General features: G+C 29.7%; 2 protein-coding genes across 2 annotated transcripts in view; one reads left to right on the top strand and one right to left on the bottom strand.

The window, feature by feature from the left end:
• LOC126776258 (aurora kinase B) overlaps positions 1-27,788 on the bottom strand; it is a 216,423-nt gene that overhangs the window by 80,382 nt on the left and 108,253 nt on the right. The window lies entirely within an intron of this gene.
• Positions 1,676-25,978, top strand: LOC126776247 (endochitinase). Its single transcript, XM_050498562.1, has 11 exons — positions 1,676-1,789; positions 9,717-9,777; positions 11,469-11,638; positions 13,675-13,840; positions 17,663-17,885; positions 19,678-19,801; positions 20,301-20,498; positions 22,185-22,481; positions 23,717-23,902; positions 24,442-24,516; positions 25,177-25,978. Exons 2-11 carry the CDS (start codon positions 9,723-9,725, stop codon positions 25,297-25,299), a joined length of 1,617 nt encoding a protein of 538 aa, XP_050354519.1. The 5' UTR covers positions 1,676-1,789; positions 9,717-9,722; the 3' UTR covers positions 25,300-25,978.

Below are 27,788 nucleotides of genomic sequence, written 5' to 3'. Positions count from 1 at the left end.
CGCAGGCACCAAGCACTTTCGAATGATCACTTTAAGCGACTAAAGTAAAATTTAAAGTTAAGTACATAAGTTTTAAGTCTTCAAACTCAGTAGGTACATATTTACATTGCATGAAAATCAACGAACAAACTCCACGTTTTTATCATGTATATATAATCTTTTATCGAGTAACACGCCTTATTTATTAAGGTTGAAAAAAATTTATTAATTTTCCAAAAAAAAAAAAAAACTTGTACTTTATTTGTGGATGCAATTGAATTTATAAAATCTTTCAAAAATTTAATGCGAATAACTAAACATAAAAATGTTGTTAAAATAAGGTAAGTATCCTGCTATAATATTGGATATAATTTCGAAGCAGGTCATTGATTCGCGAAACAAAGATCATTAAAGTAATAAAAAATGAGTACTAAGATAGTGGAACGAGTGGTGGTAAACGAATTAATTCCCGTACTGGTTTACGGACCGTTAGTTGACCAGCTCTTTGAGACATGCAGTTTTCGGGATTGTGTCCTTACCTTTATCAATCACTTGTATACAGGTTGTATACTTATGTTTTTATTATTAAGAAAATATTTCACTTCATGATATTAACTATCATCTTAATAATATTCGACTTTACTTATAAACGTTGCTAAGCGCTAGCGGATTCTTAGACACTGATTCATCTCTTTCTTACATTAATCATTTGATATTCCAAAGAAGAAGACACAATATTGTTTAACCAATCCCTCGCTAAACAAAGTTTATAAGTAAGGCCGATTTTCACTATGTTATATGTTGATATGTAAGAAGGTTCAAAGTCTACTATTTATTATAAAAATATCGTTTTCGAGGTCATATTAGTATCTTTAACTTTCTGTAGTGTTACACACATTTGTTATCGTTATTTATTTTTGCTTTTGAATTATATTAATGTATATTCAGTGGGTTGACTTTCCAGTCAATACCAATATTATGTCTGCTTTTGCACGGTAAGCTTATTTCTAACACACACAATCCTAGTATAAATAATTGTATCAACATTCAATGAAAGGATATGTAGGATAAAGATTGATCACAATACCCTCGGTTCGAGCGTATCAAGAAAAGTTTCTCGAAATCCCACTTACTGGCGTCGATGCTTCCTATTTTTCTCGCCATCGCTTTTTTTATTATTCCTTTGTATTAGTGTTGCCAATTAATTTATTTTCAGCAAACATCATGTGAAATGTGATGTGGCATTTTAACTTGAGTAGAAATTGTATTTTCAGTCTAAACATCCAGATAAGGAATAACTTTGTATCATAGAAATATTTCGTTCGCATTGTAAACATTTCTTTTGTCATTCCCGGATAATGTTTCTTGTTTTACCCTTTAATATTACACAAATGTTGTCGTGACTGTAAATTCCCAGTAATAATGACTAAAAATTGTCGTAATTGTGCTCATCATGGCTTATTATAGTTATCATTTGAAGTACTTGGTCATTTTGTTATGTTTTTCACAAAGATAAGATAGGGGAAGTGTTCCAGCGTGCGATTTCAGAACGATTCCGTAATACGATTCTTATGAAATGAAGTTCATTTTCTTATGAATATTTGCTATTAGATAGAATTATAAATTTTTATAAATTACAACTTCAGCAAATAAATAATTTATTAATAAGCAAGTTGAACATCGTTTTATTGTAGTAAGGTTTTTTCACACCACACCCTTTACAATGTCACCAGAATGCGCACGCGCATAAAACCGTGGGTGCAGCGCAGATCCAGCGCAATCGCACGCACGACGCCGCGCCGACACAGCCGTGAGTATCCACATGATACACATATATACATATGTTTACGTTACTATGTACACGCGGTTTTAATGATATTGTTCTAACAAATTAAATTGTGTTTAAGTGTTTATAAATAATATTTCTTTCAATGATATATGTATATATATCATTATTATCATATATTTATTAATGCATTTTGATTGAAATTATTATGGAAAGTGAACTTTTACTTAATTTTTAGTAAAAAGTAATTTAAAATCATATTCTTAAAGTATATATTATATTTTTTTTTAAATCGACTTAAAGTTCTTCTATAATGCAGATAATTATATATATATGTAGATATAATATATATGCAGATAATTAAATAATTCTAAAACAGGTAATCGACTAATAACAAGTGAAGTGAAGAAATTTAAATGTAAAACGTTTTTGTAAGATCTGTATTTCATTAAGTGTCCATCTTTATTACTTAAAACACTTAATAAATATATATATATATAAAGTATGCAAAGCATGAATAAGTTCGTATCGAATCTAAAACGGTAATATTTGTGATCTTTGAAACTAAACTTGTTTATACAGAATTTTTTGAGGAATCAATTTTTGTATCTGTGACATTTAAATATAGAAGCTAACAAAGTCTATTTAAAATCGAGGACATTACAAACCTCGCCTGAACTAATTAAATATGTTATTAAAACCAATTAATTAAAATATTAAGTGACTTTTCTGTTTTTTGTTTTTTATAAATGTTTTTTTCTTCTATTTAATATTAAAAAAATTGATAAATAAACTGTATTAATTAGATTAAAACACTGTATTTATCATAGCTATTCTTTTTTTATAAGTATGGCTAAAACAAAAAAAGATATGCGTCGAGCATAAAACCTCATCCTTTTTATAATTAGGTTTAATTAAAAAAATATACTCTGTTTTAATAAGAGATATTGTAGGTCATAGAAATTCATGGATGTATGACCTCATTTTTATCATTTTTTTTTCAAATAATAAACAAAAGATCTCGCTCATGTAGTTGCGCTGACGTGACAAAGAAATCAGCATGTCACGCACAAATGTCACGCAAAATATCAATTATCTTTTATATCATAGAAGCGACTTTATTAGTTCCCTAATCGATTACATGAAAGAAAAACTTTTTTATTGTCTTAGATACATTTTTGCACACTATTTTTGTTTTGAGAATGTAATAAATGACATATGTTGTCGTTGAAGTATCTTTCAATCTTTCAAAATTTTAAATTTGTTTTAAAAAATGATATTTACTAATGAAACGTTAACGAAAAAGGCACGTTTATTTTCGTTTAATTTAATGATAACATTTGTATACTTATTAGGGATAGTTTAAAAGATTTAAAAAGAGCCATAAAAAATAAAAACATACAAAAAAATAGGAAAATAAATTGATCGATAAGCGTAAATATATATGTTAAAAAATATACTAAATTCCAAATGTGCCAAATGACAAAATATTATCTTAATATCAAATTTATTTTTGTGTCAACATTTATTCGTGTAATGAATAAATATTTTTCAAGTAATAACCATTTCTTTTCCCTTTGTCATAATTGTATCTGTAAATTACACTTTATTGCCTACCAAAACAAAACAGCTACAGTAAAAACAAATAAAATAGATTTAACAAAAGGCGGCCTTATCGCTTCCAAATTATTATTTATCTGTAAATTATTTCTGGTACCTATCTCTATATTTTAAATTCTTCTGTATCCATGTATCTAACTGGACTAATTTTATACTTTTGAATCCCTGGATGGTTAGGTTAGGTTAGACCCATTTTATTTAAATTTAACAAAAATTATATATTTCACCCATATGACTTAAAGACTATGTATGCTATTTAAATATATAAAGTGAATGCAACGTGTTTTTAAGTTTGCATGTCTTAACAAAGATAAGTGTGCTATGCGAATATGTCAAGTTTAACCCTTACGATAGTCGCGTTTGTGGTTCGCGCCCTCACGGCACAATTATTAATTGTAAACATTACTTAAGTAATACGTTGCCGCGTGACTTCATTGCAATTTTAAATATACGTTCTCGTAACTTGTGTTATTTTTCGTTTGGTTATTGTTACGTTGTATACGTCAAACTTTCGTTATGTATTGTATCGAGCTAATGTTATTATGCTCGAGTTTTAACTACGATTTTACATTATTTTGTCTGATATTCGACAGAGTAGCCTGTCCTGGTTCCTAATATAATATAACATAAAACGGACTTAATTACGGTAGAAAATATGAATTTTAACTAATTTTAATTTTTTAGGCTTGCATCGAATTTTATCGTTATAATTTATTTATTTAGAGCTTCACTGTGGTAGAGAACATAGTAAAAAAAATCAAATACATGTGGCGTATAGCATGGTATAGATGGCCCAGTGGTAAGAACATGTGAATCTTAACCGATGATCGTGGGTTCAAACCCGGGCAAGCACCACTGAATTTTCATGTGCTTAATTTGTGATTATAATTCATCTCGTGCTTTACGGTGAAGGAAAACATCGTGAGGAAACCTGCATGTGTCTAATTTCACTGAAATTCTGCCACATGTGTATTCCACCAACCCGCATTGGAGCAGCGTGGTGGAATAAGCTCCAAACCTTCTCCTCAAAAAGAGGAGAGGAGGCCTTTAGCCCAGCAGTGGGACATTCACAGGCTGTTACGGTATAGCATGGTTCTAAAGACAAAAATGGTATATCTTAACTGAACGCAGGCTTTTACTTAATCGTGGAAATTCTTATAGTATCTTATTTCTTTTACCTATACTTATTATTTGTAAACAAGGATTGAGCCATAAAATAAATCAGATAGGTTACTAAAGTTTCACTTTTGGTTATCGACCTCACTCACAAAGGATATCGACATGAGCACATCTCATTTGTATTCGCGAGGTGCAAACACCATAGTATGATAAAGCCTTGAGGCTTGGGAACGACACCTGGTGATGCTTGCTATTCTAATATTTGCATGATTTAATAATTTAAGAACAAACAAAGGTGTTTGTTTTTAAACCAACGCTTTTAATTTTAATTTCTTTTGGTAAGCAAGCTATAAAATTTTTACTTATATTAAACTATTCAGTAAATATCCGATTTTTTTCAAATAAATTTTTAATCGTTCGAATAAACAATGTCACGAAAAAATTTTAGTTATTTGATTGTTATACAGTCATATTTAATATTATTAAAAAAACCCTCGCGTTTCACTCATAGCATGGTTTTTATATGCTATGTTCTGAATACATTTATTTAACATTTTATTCTTTCGAAGTAATCGAACTCGTCCTCTGACTTGAATATTGCTCAACAGTCTATCAGTAGTAGACAATGACTGCTCAAGAATTTCAAAGGAATAGGCTATTCTTTATTATAAATTTTATACATTTATAGTTCATAAAGTATAAAATTTATACTAAAAATAGCCCAATGGGCACATAAATATCCCATTGCCAATGCCTCCTCTACTTTAAGAAAACATATTCATTTGCTGCTATTGTTGGACAATTTTACCAGAGTTTCCGACACAGGCAAGCTACTCATGATGTTGAAATGTATATGTACGAGAATAGTCAGTTGTCTTTGTTCAAATTTGAACTTGCGATCTTTTGTTTATTTATTTACTTATTTGTAAAAGTACAATTACAACATATATAAAAACATTGAAAAAATTTACTTGAAAAACAGTTTAGTTTTACGAACTCTTGAGCTCACTTGGCATCTCGGTTCTTTTAACGCTTTGTCTATATCTCCTATATATTATCTTTTCAATGGCCGATAGTATCCATAGAAAATAATCATCTCTCACAATTTTTTTATCAGATATTTAAGTGTGTATATATAATTAATAATGAATTTTAGTATTTATAAATTATTCAATAAATATTTCGTTACAGTAGTAATATTTTTTAGACGAGCTATATGTACTGTGCCAAACAATTTCAGCCTTAAATTTCGCATAATTCTTAGTTCCCTCCAGTGCTAAAATGACTGTAGATAGACGATTACGTATTCTTGAAAACTGAAAACGCAACTATTTTCTAAAGAATTCAGCTCGAATTAAAACATTAAGGACACTTAGGTTAAAGTGCTCGATAAATCACGATTGTTTCGGAACAAATGGTTAGAACTGTCCACCCACAAAAGCTTCAACCTTATAAATATTTAAATAGCGTCTACTCTCTTTTAAGATTTTTAGTTAGTAAAAAAGTGCATTTTGTAAAAATGATTAAATTTTTATGTTTCAATTTACTTCTTTCATGTGAGATTTACGTAGGTGTTCAGTACGTTTATGTAAAAAATAATATAATAATGATCGGTTGAATAGCATGAAAACAACAAACAACAACAAACAAACTCACTTTAACATTTAGGATATTACTAAGATTTTTTATTTTTTGTAACCTAAAAATATATAATATAAAAACTATACAAAACATATAATTTCATTACATGTGATCTATGATTTTTATACTTAGAAAATAAATAATTTTAGTCATTTGAAAGTAATGCATAAAAATATAATTGATGCTTGAAAAATGAAATCCAAGTAAATATTTTCTAGAGTTTATTATTTCTAATAATAAAGAAGGTCTATTCGACTCTCGTCTGATTAAAGAGAGGCTTGATATCAAATAAAGTTGCCTTAACGATGTCTCTTTGCAACTTCAATTGAGAATAACCGCAGCCATTGCCTACAAAAGAGAATTGAGGCTTTCAATATTGGTATTGTTTGCTTTTGTTATTGCCGTTAGATAAATAAAATCTATTTTTCAAGTAAAATGGAATATAGAAACCTCTTTATAATATGACGTTCTATTTATAAATTTCAAAATCATCATTTATAGTATTTACAAAAAAAAAAAATCATTCGTATAATAAGATTTTGTTATTTGTTGTGTGTTGTTGAGAAGTTTTGTTATTCCTTGTACTTTATGCATTTTAAATTCAAACAATGTCCTGTCGTTTTCCATGTCTAGATGTTTTCCTCGTGACATCGATATAAATATTTGCTTAAATTGCGTATTAAAAAGGAAACGTACATTTTCATTCGACTATAGAATTTCATTGAAATTGTCTTAAGGATGTCCTTTTTGTTAAATATGGCGCATCACATGCCAAATAATCCGACCATAAATCCTAAGCTATAAGTCTTCTAAATCAAATGCAAGAACAGCATGTCCGATAGAAAGCGAACGCCGGTTGAAATGTATTCACACAGATAAGAAAATGAATTTTAAGAACACACAATATACACCCTATTATTTATGTGTTTTTTTGTTTATATATAATTACATTATATCTTTATCCTGCGGTTACTATTACATTAAATTTATATTATAATTAGTTGATAATTTATTAAATAGACAAAAACCTGTATTCCCGTATAGATACACTAAGACCTGTCAGCAAGTACTTTACGTTTTTTGGCATGTGTTTATTCAAATATATTGTATTATCTCTACAACCTTCCAATCCATATTGGAAAGCGTAAGCGACATCTTTCGTTTACATAAAACGCTTATAAATAAAAATATATTCATTAAAGTGGTTTATTGTATATTTTAATTTTGAATTGAATTGAATTACTCTTTTAATTGTAGAACACCTTAAGTGCTCTATGATCGCCAGAAAATAAAAGTCACGATTGACTCTGCTTCAATTATTTCTACAACTTCAATAGCAAATATATGATACAAGGCATAATTCCGAAGAAAAAATACGAATTAAATTAAATTTCAACTAATAAAGACTAAAAAATCTTAAAATGTAATTGCCATCCAATATTTACTTTTGTTAGCAGGTATTTTTTTATTCGATTTTTTGTACAATCTGTCATATATTTATAACAACAAAATATTAATATTTATATTTATTCTTGGCACCCATAAATCTTGTAATAAAGTTACAGATAACACTACCAATAAATAGAAACATCTTAAGTGTTCAATAATATTTATACAACCAAAGTCGTTATTTGTTGAAACCCAAATACGAGTATATCAGAGCGTGAACATCGTCAAATGTATGACTTCATTCAAACCCTAATTAAAATGGTAACAAGAAAAGTGCCAGTGGTTTCTAAGCATCCAAAGTAATCAAAAATATGGAACACATTATATGTATTTATCATCGCAAATTATATGTTGTAATTTATACAATGTTGTATTTTCTTTAAATAAGAATATTCTGTTTTGGTAGAAGGCATATTATAGATAAATCTAAAAATAAGAACGAGGATTTGATTCAAGCAACAAAATCACTGATTGAGTTTCGGCTATATCAGGAACGTGGGTTTTAGTAGAATAGAACAGAGCGTAGGCGGAAAGTCGGTCAGTAAAAATACATGTATTCCGAATTTAAATGTAATCAAATTCAAAATTGGAATTCAAGTTTATTTGTTCATATTATGCCATTTTTGGTTAATATACAATAATTATTAAATATACTTAAGACAAATTTGTAATGTATTAGTGTGGTTATGGATTTTTTTGGTAAAGTCTGAATGGACTGGGTCAGTGGGCGGACGTATGTAGAGTATACCGGTATACCGTTAACGAGATTTTACCGTTACACGAGTACTAATACTGCGTTATACCTAGTTGTATGATTAAGATATATGTCTTCATACGATTATGAATTGGAAAATTAGTGTTTTTTTTTTTTTATAGAATAGAAAGGTGGACGAGCATATGGGCCACCTTATGGTAAGTGGTTACCAAACGCCCTTAGACATTAGCATTGTAAGAAATGTCAACCATCGCTTATAGCCAATGCGCCACCAACCTTGGGAACTAAGATTTTATGTCCCTTGTGCCTGTAATTACACTGGCTCACTCACCCTTCAAGCCGGAACACAACAATATCAAGTATTGCTGTTTTGCGGTAGAATATCTGATGAGTGGGTGGTACCTACCCAGACGAGCTTGCACAAAGCCCTACCACCAGTAAAGTGTGACTGCATTATGTATTTATAAACAAATCACTTACTTAAGAATGTTTAGTTAGATATTACTAGTACTAGAACAGGGTACTAATTAAAAAAAAACAATATGTTAGACTATCACTGTCTAATTTGAATAGCAGTCTGTCAGAGATTGTAAGCCAATACCGCGACAATAATTATGAAAAAAAGTTATTCCTAACTAATATTATAAATGCGAAAATGAGCTTGTTTATTATAAACGATTTGTGTCTTAACTACTCAACCGATTATCATGAAATTATGACACATTTGACATGTGTACAGAAAAGAATAGAGTTACCTAACACCTGACTCTCACATGCAAAAGTATGAAATAAATGAGGTTTTCTGTTATTAATTCCTAGATTATTTACGAATAATAGAAGTATACGATACCGTACAAGGCCTATTATTAATCGTAATAAATTGAAATGAGAAAAATATGATAAAATCAGAACTGGTCGAGATAAAATGTTGGCCTAAATTATTTAATTAATTATTTAAAATCTACTTCAAACAATTAATTCAGTCTAGAGGTAAATTATTATAGTATTAAGATAATGTAGTGAAATATTTTCAGCTGCGATATTGGATGAGATTTTTGTTAACGTACCACTCAAAAATGTTTTCTTGAAGCGATATTTAATTAATATACCTTTTACATAGCGATATTCTGACAAAAGAAAAAAATGTAACTTACTGATTTTTACGAGAAATACGAACTTAATCGTATCTTTGTCTGTTCATCTTAAATAAATATTTGTAACAATATAAGATTTTTTTAATACGCTTAAGACCTCGAAATTTGTTTTTGTAAAAATACAAACAAATTTCATTTAAATACATCGAAAATATAAATATAAAAAGTATTGAAAAAAATATATGATTATTTTAAATATATTTTAAAAGTTAGCATCAACTAGTATGGAATTTAAATTATTTTTTATTTTCAGGTCAGAATGCGAGTAATACTATTCACGTTGGCCGTCCTGGCTGCATTAACTTCAGCAGAATGTAAGTCTAATTAAAATAAGTGCCCTCCTTCTAATTATAAGAAAAACAAGTTACGCTGTTTCTAATAAGAATAAAATTATATTGTTTTTATAAAACGTAAGAAATGTTCTTTGCATATTTTAAGTTAAAATGTCATAATTGATAAAAAGTTTTTATAAAACATAGCAAATTAATAAAGGAAGCTCGCAAATTTCCCACAACTGGCCAAAGAGCTTTTGTAAGATTAGATTATATTCCATTACAGTAACAGCCATTTAATGTCCCACTACTGGGCTAAGGCCCCCTCTCCCTTTTGAGGAGAAGGTTTGGAGCGTATTACACCACGCTGCTCCAATGCGGATTGGTAGAATACACATGTGGCATAATTTCAATGAAATTGAAATTGAATTATCGATACAAAATAATCACATGAAAAACGCTGCTCCTGGTCCACACTTGAACTTACATACGATCTTTGGTTAACATCAAAGTGCCACCCACTCGACTTATTATTTTTGAATAGAAAAGAATTGAACATTTTTTTAAATATGTCATGTCAATTTTAATAAGTGAAATTTGTTTTATTACGATTATATTCGTGTGGTTTTTAAACCGTTAGTCGTAAATTCGACCTTAGATTTACCGCCGATATACATACATATATACAGACAGTCTTAATTTGTAAGTTATAGCCTAGTCTTACTGCAAATCTATATTAAACTTAATGTGCTGAGACTGTTCTGGTTCTGACATCTTGTCGAGCGGGATGATCTCGATTATTTCCATTTATTACTGCGTTTTAATAATAAGTCGTTTTCGTAGGAATATGAGTTCTAAATTTGATAATGATTACAGTCACTGATAATTCACTGTTATCTTATAAAATATATTAACACTTAATTAATTTTATGAATACTTATAATTAGAATATTTATTCATTTATTTTTAAGCTAAAAAAAAAAAACAACATATGCATTACAAATTTATGAAAAAAATACGCCGACTAAATGATTGTCCTGTGGCTTGTACCCAAGACGCTGACACTATTGCCAGATATTGATCGATTTCACCTCATTTGAGGTTTATTGTAAACTTTTTTTTTGTTTTATAATATTATTTAGTTAGAACATTAAGCTCAGAAAATTAGAAGTAGAACTTACTTTATGTTTTATCTATAAATCTTAATTAAAACGTAAAATTGCAATAAATGCAAATCTTGTAATGAATAAACAATTCTCAGCGTTAATCTCAATTCTCAAAATTGAATCAAAAATTTGTCTACAATATTCGAGTATGATTTTTAAGTTCAAAAATCGTACACAAAAATGTCAACCTATATTTTACGACATTTAATTTTATAAATATAGCAAATTTTGTGTTCCAATGTTGTGTTTATACTACTCAAGCACCTGTACGGATTCTTGTAAAATTACTATGTGGAAGTCGAGTACGTTGTGAAAAGGACGAACTAGGTATATTATAATTAATTAAAAACATGCTTTTATTATCATAAGTTTCATATAAGTTTATATAAAGCTGAAGAGTTTGTTTGTTAATTTGTTTGAATGTGTTAATTACAGGAACTACCTAATCGACCCAATCCGGTCCGACATTTAAAGACTTTGTGTTAGCTTTTTTATTGACAAAGATCTTTATAGCATCTCTCTACCTACTATATAATACAGGCTATTCAAAAATATGTTTCCCGACAGCGGACAGCAAAGCGCGTATAGTATGCTACTTCAGCAATTGGGCGGTGTACCGGCCGGGTGTGGGGCGCTATGGAATCGAAGACATTCCAGTAGAAATGTGCACGCATATCATATACTCCTTCATCGGTGTCACGGAGAAGACCAATGAGGTTCTAGTTATTGATCCTGAGGTAAAATATTTCAGCACATCAATTTATTACTATTATAATTTATAATTAATTTAATTTCATAAAAATTAGATTATATATAATTTAAGAAGAATTAATATTATTGGTGGTTGGGCTTTGTGCAATCTCATCTAACTAGGTGCCACCCATTCAACACATAAGTAGCAGTACTTAATTACTTAGTATTATTGCGTTGAGGTTTAAGGTAGGTGAGCTAGTGTAACTGCAGGTACAAGGGATATAACATGTTATTTCTCAAGGTGTGGTTAGTTCTTCTATTTAGAACCCACACTTAGTTCAAGTCGGTAGGTAATATACGTTTCAATTACGTAAGTACCTTGTATAAATATACATTATTCTTAAGAAAATATAATATGTTTTATTACGAATTTTGAAATAGAATTTTATTCGGCACGTGTAACCTTAAAGCTTTAGAATATAACAGAAAGTTCGGTAATTTAAGAAAATAAGGGACTAAGCCTTTCATTACCTTGTTCCATGCGAGTCTTGTATGAGCTACTTTTTATGCCTTCAGTACTCTCGTAAAACACCAGCAGTTACAGTTTAAATGCGGAAGCTTACAATGTTAGCGAAATAGCTTTGAAACTTTTGCAAGCAAAAGGTTATTTAATGGAATGCATTGTCGGAAATCATACAATGAAAAGTTTATTTAATAAATATTTCATGGAGTTTTATAGGCAATAATGCTTAAAACAGGAGAAAGATATATCAATAAAATCGAATTATTTTGATCTGAAAAATTTATTGGCACGCCTTGGAGGTAAAACTCGTTTTCCGTAACGGTAAAGTTACGATGCTCTATTATGTCGTCTCTTCTTCTCCACCGCTTTCTACTTCCTTCTGTTGGCAAAGCGCGTATAACTATACTAAACTTTATTGTATAACTTTACTTTATCTGTATATATATGGAGAATATTTATATAATTTTTTTAATTTTACGCCATATTTATTTCTTTTTTGTTTTCTTTTATAAAATATTAATTAAATAACCATAAATATCGATGTTTACATATTCCGGGTCTGACGGCCACATTTTTTAATTCATACATTTTTACAAGTACTTTTAAATCGTCAATCGGAATATTCATTTTATTTGCAAAGAATTGGCCAGGCTTCAGTCCCTTTTTTTAATCTAAAAGGACCAAAGTTTAAATAAAGCGTTGCTAAAAAATTAATCAAGTAGCGGAACGTAGCCTGTTTCAAGTTATTTATAGTTACTGTCTGGAATGGAGATCTAGACGTTTGTAAATAGAATTGTTTAATTACTATAATTTCATTATAATTTTCTCATTCTTGACAATTTTGCTACTCTTTATTTAATTATTGTACGCTTGAAATTTTCTCGTAATTTAAAAAAAGAAATGGTCTGTTCATTTTTGCCTTGTGTACTCGTTGTATGATTTTAAGGATGGACTTTACAAAACAAATATATTTTTTTTAAATTAAATATGCTACTTTACGTATTTTATTGTATTATTTCGATTCAGAGTAGCTATTTCTAAGCGAACGATAACGTCAAGGTTTCTTTTAAACCGAATATCTTTATAAAATATAAATATTATCACTAAGTACTTTGAATAAGATCCATCCTCAACATCACCATCATCACCAAATTTATTAAATAAAATAAATAATTCAATAAACATGATAATGTAGACTTATCAAATTACACACAGAGCATTTTGTCCCCATTTTTTTTATATTATAGGCAGGTGGACCAACAAATGGACCACCTGATGGTAAGTGGTCACCATCGCCCAAAGACATTGGCGATGTAAGAAATAATAACGATTCCTCACATCGCCAATGTGCGATGAACCTTGGGAACTAAGATGTTATGTCCCTTGTGCCTGTAGTTACGCTGGCTCACTCACCCTTCAAACCGAAATACAACAATACGAAGTGTTGCTGTTTAGCGGCAGAATATCTGATGAGTGAGCTTACCCACCCAGACGGGCCTGCACAAAGCCCTACCATCGGGTAAAACATGGCTAATAACAAAAACTTTGTTTCTTCAGCTCGACATCGAGAAGAACGGATTCAGCAACTTTACAGCCCTTAAGAAATCTCACCCTGACGTAAAGTTCATGGTAGCGGTGGGCGGATGGGCCGAGGGTGGCTCCAAATACTCTCATATGGTTGCACAGAAGTCTTCGAGAATGACCTTCGTAAAGAGTGTTGTGGGTGAGTAATGTTTGATATTACTTTAGTTGTTGTATATTTTTAAACGTATCATGTTTAGGACTTGGAAAACGTAACAATTTCTAAAATAATTAATATAAGACTGAGTAATATTGAGATATAAATATTTTACAGCATTTTTGTATAATTTTTATTCTATACTACTAGTAGAGTTAAGCTAGAGTTTGTTTGCTTGTTTGTTTAGGCCCACAAATCACAAGATTTTGAATTAAACTTAAGATTTTGAACTATATAACATCACTCTGCAACCCACGAGATTAGAGCATTAAGTATAAACATGGGCGACCCACGTGGTGCTATTTTATTAAATAAGTAACAAGTATATATTACCGTAATAAATAATGATTTCTTTCATCAAAATCCAAGTGCGTTATGGAAAAACTATTTTTTTTTCTTTTAAACGTTTCGCATATGTACATTTGAAAGTCTGCAAATAAAACGGGTTGAATAGTTTTTTTATAAGCTTCGTTATAACGTAAGGGAATATGCAAACAAAAGAAGATCGCGACAACTTTGTATACTCATAACGTCAGAATTGTTTTAAAAATACACTTCATGTCCGGAATCCGGATAATTTATTCAAGAAATGAATTGTATTGCTTTCGGATGATAAAATAGTTATGAAAGTAGTAGTTATAGTAGTAGATAAAGAGTTTTAAAGTCGCATATAAGTGACGTAGGAATTCATTTACGGCTCGTAAATCGTAAGTTAAAAAAAGATCCGTTACTGGTGTACCACAAAGATTCCTTAAATTTAGGATATATATAAAAAATATGGTGATGATTGATCTTAAAATCGTCGAAATTAACATTTTTATTCAACTAAAACAAAAGTTTTGTATATGAATAATGTAAAACATGAATCGTTAATAGTTTTAAAAGGTAATATGGTGTCGGAAATACAAAGGCAGAGAGTAAGATTAAGATTACCAGCAATACGTGTTTTGACTGAACATCGGGATTCCGCAAAGTTGTGCCAAGTTTGTACGACAGCGTCTTGATGTTTAAGTTTTATACGGTTTAAGCCGCGATAGTCTAGTGATTAGAGGTCGTGGAATAATCTGCAAACCTTGTCAGAAAGAAGGCTTTAGCCCAGTAGTGGGAAATTTAAAGACTGTTAGTTTACTTTAAGGCATGTAAAAGTAAATAGCCTAAAAATATGCTATGCTATGTGCATGCAGTTTCCTATGCAGTTTTCATTCAATGCTTAGAATAAAATGAACGTTATACTTAGTAGTAGTAAGTCTTATGAATTATAATTATCAAACAAATTATTATCATTTTAGTTTTAAGGTCACATTGCATGTCGCCAAATTAATAAAAATAGATTATTATATGTTTGTTTAGAGACAAGTAATTTGGTGATTTAAAATATTGATTAATAAAATATAAGTGGTACTTAGTTTAAAAAAAGTGAACGAATAAACCTATTTTCATTATTATTTATATATATAATATAAATACTACGGCTTATAATTCACAAAGTATATAGTATCCAATACCTCAACGTTATTGGATAAATGCCATTGGATATAAAATATCCAGCATGCTATCTGTGAATGGTATAGCGAAGGCAGCGAGGTATGTGATTAAAATAATGCCTAGAATTTGCATTCAGACGTGACTTCAAGTCGACGGGAGCAGAAGGGAATTTTTATATGCAAATACACTTGAACATAGACTATTCTAGCATGATAAATGATAAGCGCTATGTCAGAAATAAGCAATTAAAAAGCCTTATAATTCGTAATGATTTCATTATAAATATTCAAACAGAAATCTTACATTTATGATTTTAAAATTCAATATAATAAAGAAAAGATAATTTACGATAATAAGAGAACTTTGTAGTATCTAGCTTAACTTTATGAGCTGCTGATTTGTGTTAATGTTCTGGAAAGGTTAGTGCTTAACTTAATGAGCTAACGTCTGAAGAATGAGAAGATTTAACGTTGAATACTATTGTTCAAACTAAAGCGCAGGCTTAAGGATCGTTTCGAAATATATTAGAAATGACAATTTAAATGAGTCATAGTTGTGTATTCATTTGATCGTGTTGTGTCCCCCGGTCTCACCCTCGTTAAACAGATACTGTACATGGAATAAGAAAAAATCCTATACCTCAATGTATAAATGGTAACGAAAAAATATTTTGTACTCTATTTCGAAGGAATTTCGAAAATGCCTGAAAATTATCTGGTAAGTAAATAACAGTATACGCAAACTTATAAACAAAAAAAGACTAAATGGTACCTCGGAATACCCTTTCATGATCCAAATAGTTTAAAATTGTTTTTTTTTCTCTCTTTGAAGACTACTTTGGGCAAACAGACAGACAAAAATAAAAATAATGTTTGTTTTGGGTTTGGTAAAATAATGTTTGTTTAGTAAATGGTAGTAATTTGGAATTCACAGACACTTCAATTTTATTTATTTCTATAGATATAGATACAATAGCTCGGATCGTGCTGTTAAAGCCATTTCTAGATGGATTTATTATTATTCTATATTTTTATAACTGTCCGTTATGTAATTTTTGTATTCAAATCATGTGGTTGAAGAATGTCCATACAATCGTAGAACCATTGAACTGTGAATTATCTAAAATTACTATAATATTATAAATTCCATATAATATTTATGACGGTTTATTTAAATGACAAATTTCGTGCTAATGCCATTATTTACTCTTTAAATGAGCGAAATCATCATTTAAATCTTTCAATTAAAATTTAAACTTTAAAGGCAAATATTAGTATTGATGTTGTTTTGTCAAAATAATTATATATTATATTGGGATTATTATATAATTGTTTTGAAATAAACTAGGACAGAATGCTCCAATATCACGAATATCGCGAGAATATAATAATTGTCCAACAAACACAATAACATTGGTTGTGACGGGCTCTCATCGTTCATGAAAAAAATTTAGTATAAAAAGTTATTTTGTTTTAAAACCTAATTAGTAACTTATTGTTTTTGTTTTTTATTAAAATATTTCTTATTTCTGTTTTTATTTATATATTTTGTTACCTCTTTTTGTAATTGAGTTTGTGAATGGTGTGTTGTCCTGTAATCGGTTGTGCATAGTTAGCTTTAAACTAAAGTAAAGCGTGTTTTAAATATGTTTTATTTACAATTGCTGGAAATCCAAATATATAAATAAATATTAGTGATACAAATATTAATTACAAATAACATTACTAGTCTAAAATAGTAGTGCACATTAAATGCATCAGATAATATTATACAGTTTAGTTTCATCTTACAGTATATATCTGTTTACTCTGAACTAATATCGGGGGATCAAATGGTAAATTATACTAAGGAATTGCTTTCTACAATTCATAAATATAACTATAATTTATTTTATTACTATAATTACATATCAATCGCACTGTGAAGATATTAATGTTGACAATGCGATTCTGGAATGTGACATATTCAATTAGCGCCATCTAGGGCTACGGTGTTGTAAAATACGCCATTAATAAAATAATAATAAATAATACTAAGAAATAATAAGAAAGATACCTAAATATGAATACAAAGGTATCATCGATGCATATCCTTTGAGGAATATTACTACAACTTTCAAGCAGTAAAATATATTATCTTCATCGTGTGTGACGTGCTTTAGATTTACTTTCTCAATTATAATAACAGATTTTCGTTCTAATTGATATGATTGATGATATCTTTTCAAATTGTTTCTCATTCGTCTGAATACGAATTCTCGTAATAATCTTAACTATTTTTAATCGGGTACATAATTTCCTAATTGACGATATTGTTTTTCAGACTTCCTCAATAAATACAACTTTGATGGTCTTGACCTTGACTGGGAGTATCCTGGTGCGGCGGATCGCGGCGGTTCCTTCTCAGACAAGGACAGATTCCTCTATTTCGTCCAAGAGTTGAGGCGAGCCTTTATCAGGGAAGGAAAGAACTGGGAGTTGACAGCAGCTGTACCACTTGCTAATTTCCGGCTGATGGAAGGTTACCATGTTCCTGATCTTTGCCAGTGAGTAGACGATTTACACTTTTCTTTTAAAGAACAAGAACACATTTATTCTCATAAACGATAAGGGTTGGTTTATGCCAATAATAATAATACCTTATAGGTAATGATAATATTTAATTGCTTTAATACATTTCTATAATATTTTTAATAAATCAATCATAACTTCGATATAAGAGAATTATTTGAAATTAATAAGATGTTTACTGAAAAAATTACACAGTACAGCAGATTTGCTTGCTTTTCTTTGCTAGGGCTCTGTCCAAGATCATCAGAGTAGGTAGCTATTCATCAGTTACTACCTAAACAACAAGAATTTGTATAGCTCTTTTTCAGGTAGATATCCTTCAAGTTGGGCAGTTTAAATAGGAATCCTGTCCTTGAAATATAAGGGACATAACATTTCTTATAGCTGTTCTGCTTAAACTAATTGTTATTGATGTTCTAATTCCATTCCAAATCTCTCTAATTCTGGATGTTTGGCTAGCGGCCAAAGAAATTAAGACAAATTTTTGGACGCTTTTTATGTTGACAAATAGCTTTTGGATGCCTTATTGATTGAGTTAAATATAAGCCAGTTAGCTGTTATTTTGATTTACATATATTCAACATATATGATTTATTAATGTGTTGTTTCCATTTGTTTAAAAAAAGCTACTGCTAAATTATAATTTAAATGTGTTGATATATGTTTTGTACAAATATATTTGTATTCAAATGTGATTCTCATAAATGTCGTTTAGATGGGTTATATTTTTTATCAAAGAGTAGTAAAAATTACATAAAGTTGAAGAATTGTTATTTGAATGGCTAAATTAAATTACAACGTAACATTCGTGAAAATTGTGGTTGCAATCGCTACAGCGAGAGCTGAATATTTCGGTTAACTCACAGGCCGGAATTTATGAGTTTTAAACTCATTAACATAGCGACAAAATAAAATTATATTTTTACTTTATGTAATTGTTTTACGCTACTACATTAAATGTCTTTGTAGGAAAAATATAATTTATTTACCAAAAGTGTTTCAAACGCTGCGCAAAGTAATATATAATAATTTGACTTTTTAGTTAACGGTAATTGGTCGGTGGCAGCGGATGACGTAATTGGCGACCAATGAGTAATTAATCTCAACGATTAAAATAAAATTAATTAATCTGTTACTAGCTAGTTTGAGGATTTTGAGTATAGTATAATGTAGTTTAAGTATTTAGAGTATTATGTAGTATTACGACGGTAGAATCCGACATAACTAAGTGACATATAATGTAATTATTACACGTGATAATTTCGTTTGGTTGAAACGGTTAAATTTACGGTATCATATTGCTTGTGAGAAGTCATAAATAAAATAAGGCAGCTTATATATTTATTTTATAACGCATTTTAAAGTTTTAACGTCAGTTTCCTTCGTCAAATTTTACTCGCAACGCGCCTAAAGAATTATAACTACAAAAAATTACTGATTATTATTAAATTAATAATAACTGATTATTTATTAAATTACTAGCAAAACGAGGATTCGCCAAATAAGGATGTGTAGCAGCGATAGATATATAAAGATAAGACATATAAAGATGGTGATTTTGGTTTTGGTAACTCGCAAATAGCCGTAATAACTTTAAGAGGCAGTTATTTTGAAATTACATATGGCCACTTAAATTTTATTTAATTAATGTATAGTTTTGAAAATGCTATAAAACTATTTTTATAGAAACTCAATAATAGTGAAAGTTATTTTAGCACGTTTCGAACAAGCCGTGTACAGCTTATACAATAAACGAAAATGTTACAGAGAATTAGATGCAATTCACGTCATGTCTTATGATCTCCGAGGAAACTGGGCCGGCTTTGCAGATGTCCACTCTCCGCTTTACAAACGGCCCCATGATCAGTGGGCTTATGAAAAACTAAATGTGGTACGTGTTTTTAAAATCTAATTTTGTTTATAGTCATTATTATTTATGAATGTATAATTAAGATATTAAAAGAATTATTTTTACATAACGATTCCTGTAACTGATATTGATATATGATTGAAATACGAAACAAAATAAGATGATACCATATTTAAAAACTTATTCAAGGTAATTTGATAGTTTCGATCAGGTAAAATTTTTAATTCTACCCTATAAGTATAACAATACATAGTTCGTCGATGTATGTAAAATGTAATGACTTATTTCGTTTCGTATTTCTTTAATTTTATCAAATAGGGAGTAATAATTATGTTAAATAATACAAACAGTATACAAACGCTAATAAATACAAAGACGTACATACATGTCTGTGGAGAATATAAATTAATAAAACAAAAATACATACTGTAAACAATTCTTTCAATTTAACTTACGCCTTAAATACTCAAATACGTACTGCGTCAGTTATTGGTTAACTTCAGAAAAAATATTTTTTCAGAATGATGGTCTAAACCTATGGGAAGAAAAAGGCTGCCCTTCAAACAAACTCGTTGTTGGCGTTCCATTCTACGGTCGTTCTTTCACACTATCAGCTGGTAACAACAACTATGGACTAGGAACATACATCAACAAGGAGGCTGGAGGCGGTAACCCTGCACCTTACACTAATGCTACTGGTTTCTGGTCTTACTATGAGGTAAGTAGTTCTTAATAATACTTTTAATATTACTTTCCATTTAAATCCATCTGTACAATTTAGCCTAAATCGTTTGTAGGCGCTCTATATTTTTTATAGGCTCATATTATGTTAATACGAACAAAAAATATTGTTAGAGCTATTTAGATGTATTGGTATATAATATGCTTAATAATGGCTTATTATTCTGACTAGGTAATAGGTAATATACGTTAATAATTAGTGACAATATGAAACCGCAAATGATAAACATTTAAAAAATATGGTCTTAATGGATCATCTTTCAGATGGCATTTCGGCCATGACAGTCAAACTGAAATATAATATCATCTGCGAAAAAGTTTCAAGAGTGCACAGGTGTACGTGTAGACACATCACTGTAATCCCTTATTATATAAATCCCATAGGACGCCAATTGACACGACCGTAAACAGATCAGATGCCATTGGTGTAACATTGCTAACTTAAACTGTTCACTTATTATAACGTTGATAACAAGGCAATTGTTTAGCGGTTGTTTACACTGATTTCGATCTTTCTGTCATTATTGATTTGTCTTTCGAAAGAAGAAGAAACAGCATTTACCTTAGATTATTTGATATTCAAGGCGAAATTGTTATCTTCAAAATCTTAAAATAATTATGATCATAATGAGATAATTTTATTAATGAGTTATCAAGTTGCGTTGTATTAATCAATTTATAAATATATTAAACCACTTCTTAAAAAAAAAACTTCAATTTCGAACTGATTTTCACGTTTAAATTTGCTTTGTAATTATCTCAACTATACTTTGTCAATCTGGAATCTAAGAAACTGATCAAACCCTTATCACGGTGGTTTAAGGTTAATAAATTTCATTATAACGTTTTCATTCATCTTATCAGCATTGTAGGGTAAGTAGCAGGTGTTCGTTATCTCAATGTGAAGTACTATCAAAATGTGTGAGAACATTAATTTTAATATTTAATAACTTCAACCTCTTACTGTTAAATATTTATAGAACTCTGAAGAAAAATTCGAGTTTTGTTTTCAAAAAATTTAGCATTGGAAATTTCCTTTTACTTCTTTAAAGAATAAGTTTTATATATTTTTAATGATTAATATTTCCTTTGTTGAGATATTTGTTTAGGTAGTGAAGTAATTATTTCATAAATAAATTAATTTGTGTTTCAAATAAGGTTTTTTTTTTGTAATGAAACTTTTCGATGTTCGAATTCTATGTCAAGATAAATTGGTTTCAACTTGTGATTAATGTTTGATATTTAAATAATATTTTTAAATCATTATTAAAAAAAAATCTGAAAATTACACGGTTTTTGGGTAGAGAAAGGGGATATAATATTTGTCATATAATAATGATTGATAGTATTAACTATCGTTATACAAATAATTCTGTTACTAACTAACTAGCAGCGTTACTAACTATCATAGAAATAGCAGGATCTTCTGGTTTATCGAGTCTATGACGAGAGTAGAAAACTATTATTTCTAGGACTATTAATTTATTGATGCTACTTATTAACCTTAAATTTAATTGAACCTTAGTATTATATTATTTAGAATATTATAGCGCGATTCAGGGATTTTAATTAAAATGTATTTCATATCGTAAAGTATTTATTTTATAAGAATTACTATTTTTATGAGTTTATACAGTGAACATGTTTTCGTTTTTGTTCATAGATTTGCATGGATGTTGACAAGCCAGAATCAGGCTGGACTAAAAAATGGGATGAGTATGGCAAATGTCCTTATGCTTACAAAGGCACACAGTGGGTTGGCTACGAGGATCCTAAGAGTATTGATATCAAGATGAACTGGATTAAAGAGAAGGGGTATCTTGGAGCAATGACCTGGGCTATAGATATGGATGACTTTAGAGGTCTCTGTGGGGAAACTAACCCATTGATGAAACTTTTGCATAAGCATATGCGCTCATATACTGTTCCTCCCCCACGCACTGGCAACACTACCCCAACAGTGAGTAACTATTTATTTTTTAATATCCTGCTAAGCATCCGCTCATATACATTGGCACTGTAAAAAATATTAACTATCACATCGCCAATTTTGCCACCAATCTTGGGAACTAAGATGTTAATACAATATACAATAAATGTGACAGTTCTGTAAAAGAAAAAAATTATAATAGTATAGAAATATTTAGCGTAAAGTTCTTAAAAAGCTAAACGAACTTTTAAGCTGTCAAAAAATTCTTGTATTTCAGAGGTGACAAGAAAATGACAAGGTCTTATACACAACTTGGGCCATTTACCTTATTTTCGTGAAATTTTGAGTTAATTTTGGACTTCATAAAACTTCGTCTCGTCTTAAAGATGAAGCTTCATTATAAAATTCAGATTTTTAATTAAACGCATTGATAGCTTTTCCATTGCAGCTTGAAAACTCGAATATTTTAGTAGATTTAAAAACGATGAATATTATGAAAAGGTTTTTAGAAATTCACTGTATTAATGAAGATTCTATTTATTTATATATTTTATTTTTATTTAGAAATAAAAAACAATATAGTATGAATTTAATTAAGAAATCAAACACAATGTATACATATTAAGAATGTAGAAATTTATCGTATTTTCTGAAAATGAAAAGTATTTGCGATAAATCTTTCTGTCGCGTCATCCAAACTTTGTTTATCTTAGGAAATATTTTTGTCTTCATGGTCGTAATATCGGGACTTAGGAAATGAGACTTAGGAAAGGGACGAACGTTATTGGTAAAGTTAACTAGTTAGGACTTGGACTTGTTATTCTGATTTACAAACTTTTGGCAGAAGCCTATGATCCGTTGAAATCCCTTATTTGTTAGGTCAACTTTATTTTATAAATCACTAACACCCTTAATAATTTATCCTTTGAATACATAAAATATCATAAGAAATATGTCTTCATTTTTTTTATAAATCTTTGGTTCTTTAAAACAAATATATATCTTTAATCACAACAAAGCCTTAAATAAATACAAATAAAAATTAAAAATAGATACTGTACAAATCTTGACCGCGTGCATTGGTGACCAGATCTATCTCTTACTATTATGATAATATATAGCAACGAAGTATATAGTATATAAACGACTCGGGGGGGGGGAGGCAAGATTATTATCAAAAGTTGGGTCTTACCTCTAACTTATATTAATAAGAAATAAAAATATATGTTCGATACAATATTCTAATTAGATTCTTGCTCTCACAGCCTGAATGGGCGAGACCTCCATCCACACCTTCCGACGCATCAGAAGGTGCACCCATACCTACCACCACAACTGTCGCACCAGCTGCCCAACCGACCACAACAACAACCAAGAAACCTACTACACAAACATCCACTCAGGCTCCAGTATCGACTGAAGACACGCCTGACCTAGAGCAGCCACCTGCGGTAGTTATTGTCTTTGTTAAATATAGAAATAGGCTTATAAATTAATGATAAGCTTTTTCTACTGAGAATGAAACGCTAAGTAAGAAAGATCGATAATAATCGTTCTTTTCACATTGCCTGAAGAACGGTATATTTCGAATAGGAATCATTTGCAACTACTAAGTAAGTTACTAAAGCCTGTAAACGTCCCACAGCTGGGCTTATTCCACAACGTTGGAAATAGAGCAGCATTGCGGGTTGGTGAATTAACATGGGGGAAATTTTCATACATTACACTTGCAGGTTGGCTACACGATGTTTTCCTTCACCACCGACTGATGTATTATAAAAACATATAAATGGTGATTGTCTGGGTTTGAACTCGCAATGTTCGGTTAAGGTGTACGTGCTCTAACTATCGGGCTATCTCAGATCAAATATGAACAAATAAAAACCAGAATGTATAAACACGAGCTACGTTGGTACATTATTCTTGGCAGAAGCCGCTTTTTTATAATAAATTAAAAACATATATTCATGTAATATAAAATTTTGAACAGGAAAACGAAGTGGACTTGCCCGAAGTATGCAGCTCTGAAAACGATTACGTCCCAGACAAAAAGAGTTGCGATAAGGTAAGATTAAATTGAATAATTGTTTCATTTTATAAACTTTAGACATTCTTTTGTGTTCAACCCTTCTGCTTGAAATAACAGAGCTTATTTTTTTTTCTTAACCACGGTAATGAGACATTGGAATCTTTTATTTGAACAAAAGTTTCTTTTCATTCAAGTTTAAAATTTTCGGAATATTATTGCCAAAATTCTCTTTTTAATTAATATTCGGGACACACCTTGGCGTTTTGTTTGTAATTTATATATATGTATAAGATCAATTTTTTTTTTGTTTCACTAATAAGTGTTATTATAATATCCACCCGCAAGCTTGCTTGCTACTTGAGAAGCTATTAAATAGTGTACCTTGGCTACTCAATTTATAACCAAGCAATGTTCTCCACCGCTTTATCATCACTATCATCTTAAGAATGCAACGTGCTACCGGAGCATGATTTTAGAAAGCCATAAATGTATTTATTTGGTGATTGTATTAACATAAGAAAACTATAATTGTTGTTTTTCTATAAGCGTTAGCAAATAATGAGAAACTATATTTAATCTACTTACTTTATTTATTACAAGGTTACAGTTAATATATATTGTACAAGATTCTAGTTTCAAATACCATTATACTAACATTAATTAAATCTTATAATGAATACCATATTTACTTGTCAGTATTGGCGATGCGTGAACGGCGAGGGCGTTCAATTCACGTGCCAGCCCGGCACCGTTTTCAACACGAAGCTGAATGTATGTGATTGGCCCGATAATGCCAACCGGGCGGAATGTCGCGCTTAGACACATCACATTTGCGTTTTTTACTTTAAAGTACATATTTAGACATCTCAAAACACATTTAAATTAAACGAAAAACGTTGACAATTTAACGAAAAAACTCAAAAATAACAACACAAATATATTGGATTGTTAACCCGTTTTACATTTTTTGTAACACTAATGATGAACATTATTTATATGCCATATCATTAACTTTTACTTCTATTGTCTTTTTATGTACTTATAAAGTACAAAAATTGCATAAATATATGTTGGTTTGTGTGTATTTTTTTAGTTTGCGTCTATATTATATTGTAAATAATTTAAGATGAAAATCTAAAACAGTTTCATTCATAAATTTAATTATAAAAAATATATTTGAATATTGTGATTGAACTTGTTTTACATATTGTCATTATCATTAAATTAATTAAGTGAATACTCGAAATTTTTCTATGGAAAGACAAAAAAAAACTACCGAAAGATGAACAATATATAAAAGTGCTCAAAATTTAGATGTAAGCTATTATAGTTTTTGTGATAACATGATACTTCTGACAAATATATATTAAGAAAATATTGTTCGAAACCTTTGTTAACGGTTAGAACCAATTTAATTGCATTTAAAAATATAGTACTTTGTCAGAAATAAACTGTTTCTATCGCATTATTTATTGTAACGTTTGAAGCTAATAAAACATTAAAAATATATTTGCATTTTTATTACTGTTATCTGCTTTATACCTCAGAAGTAAATATTTTAGATCATTTTAATTTTATTCTTTTTAAATGTTGTTTGCCCTTTAAACTTTGAATTGAAGCGTTATAAATATTAATAGGTTCAATTTTGGAAGATATTTTTTTAAACAACCTTTCATTAATTCAAATTAAGAATATACTAGATTGTGTTGCCACCAACAATAAAAGTGTTTGGAAAATTTCAGTCCATTAGTTTGAGTGGAAATGGTTAAATAATAACAATTGGAAGATTTGACAATCATATATCGACAGGTGAAGGTTAAATAAAATCTTTCAGATTCGAACAAAACAATTTTTACTATATATATAATACAATTGTGTAAATCTATGGATATAATAATTGTATACTTATGTAAATAACATAAGTATTTTGACAAATAATGAAACTAATATTACAGTTTCACATCTAATTTCCAAAAATATTTTAAATAGGTACTCAAATATGTCATTGATAAACTGTCCTATTTTAACTTCCACATATATAAACATACACTTATACAGGTTACAGGGTAATATGTCACGATCCTTTTAAAGGGTTATAGTTCAGGACAATAGCTATCAAATGACCCCCAAAATGCTTATGCAAAAGTGTATCGTTTTCGAGTTATTAATTTTTTAATATTTTTTTTATTTAAAGGATGTTTAAGATTCTAAAATTCAATAAAAAAAAAATCAACGTATTTTCCCTATTTTTTTTTGTATTTCTTGCTAGGGTACATCCTAGTTAATAATAACCAGTTATAAAACAAAAACAATCTTCAAGCATTTTTAAATTACAGATCCAAAACTGTACAACTTTTCGATTTTTAATTTTGATTCTTTAAGTTACTCGCAATTTTTTTGTAAAAATCACTATGGCTCTTATCGTGCGGATCATTTTAAAAACATCTGCGTTTCCTTAGCTATCCATCGGTACATAAAAAGTACAGTAACAATCATAAACTCAGGAGAAAATTAGATAACAAAGAGACCAGGTAGGAAATTCTAAGAAATGCTATTGTTAAGAAATTAAATCTGGATCAAAGACAAAAGGACCTCAATGCAAAGTAGTTAAAGATTATTTTTAATAGGGGTAATAGGTAAAAAAGGAGAGATAAACCAGAGCTGTCATTGCAATTTTGAATTTAAATCAAAAACAAAATACTTAATCTTTTTAGTTACTCCATACTTTCGAAATTACACTGTTTATTATTCATAATTCGTGTTCAAAATGAGATCCCCTATTTCGTATACAAATACGCATTCCTTTTCTTAATTCACTTTTTACTACAACACTACTCAAGCTATGTCGAATAGAATTTGCAGCATTAATTATTCTTGTTTTGAGTTCTTCAATTGTTTGTACTGGTGAAACATCATAAACCAGGCTTTTCATATGCCCCCAGACATAATAGTCCATCGGAGTCAAATCTGGACTTCTAGCTGGCCATGGGATTGGTCCTTCTCTGCCAATCCATCTATTACGATAATTGCTGTCTAGCCACTGTCTTACGGACATTCGAAAGTGTGCGGGGCAACCATCATGCTAGAATATCATTCTCTGCCTAAGTTTCAGCGAAACATTTTCGAGTAACTCATGCAGGATTTCTCTAAGCAAGCTTTCATAACTTTCACCATTTAAGTTATCAGGTAGGAAATGTGACCCAATAAGATTATCATTGATAATCCCCATCCAGACGTTTACCGAGAAACGTCTTTGGGAACCGCTTAATCGCTTTTTGTGAGGGTTTCCCTGTTCTTTTTGAGACCAA

Source organism: Nymphalis io, chromosome 20, assembly GCF_905147045.1.
Source record: "Nymphalis io chromosome 20, ilAglIoxx1.1, whole genome shotgun sequence".
Taxonomy (NCBI): Eukaryota; Metazoa; Arthropoda; class Insecta; order Lepidoptera; family Nymphalidae; genus Nymphalis; species Nymphalis io.
Note: the sequence above shows the minus strand (reverse complement) of the source record. Positions and strands in the feature narration are given on the sequence as shown.

Excerpts from the sequence above, each read along its gene's own strand:
- LOC126776247 (XM_050498562.1), top strand. The coding sequence starts at position 9,723 with ATGCGAGTAATACTATTCACGTTGGCCGTCCTGGCTGCATTAACTTCA. Across the intron at positions 9,778-11,468 it reads TGCATTAACTTCAGCAGAAT|CGGACAGCAAAGCGCGTATA; the intron begins GTAAGTCTAATT and ends GTTTCCCGACAG. Across the intron at positions 17,886-19,677 it reads CATGTTCCTGATCTTTGCCA|AGAATTAGATGCAATTCACG; the intron begins GTGAGTAGACGA and ends AAAATGTTACAG.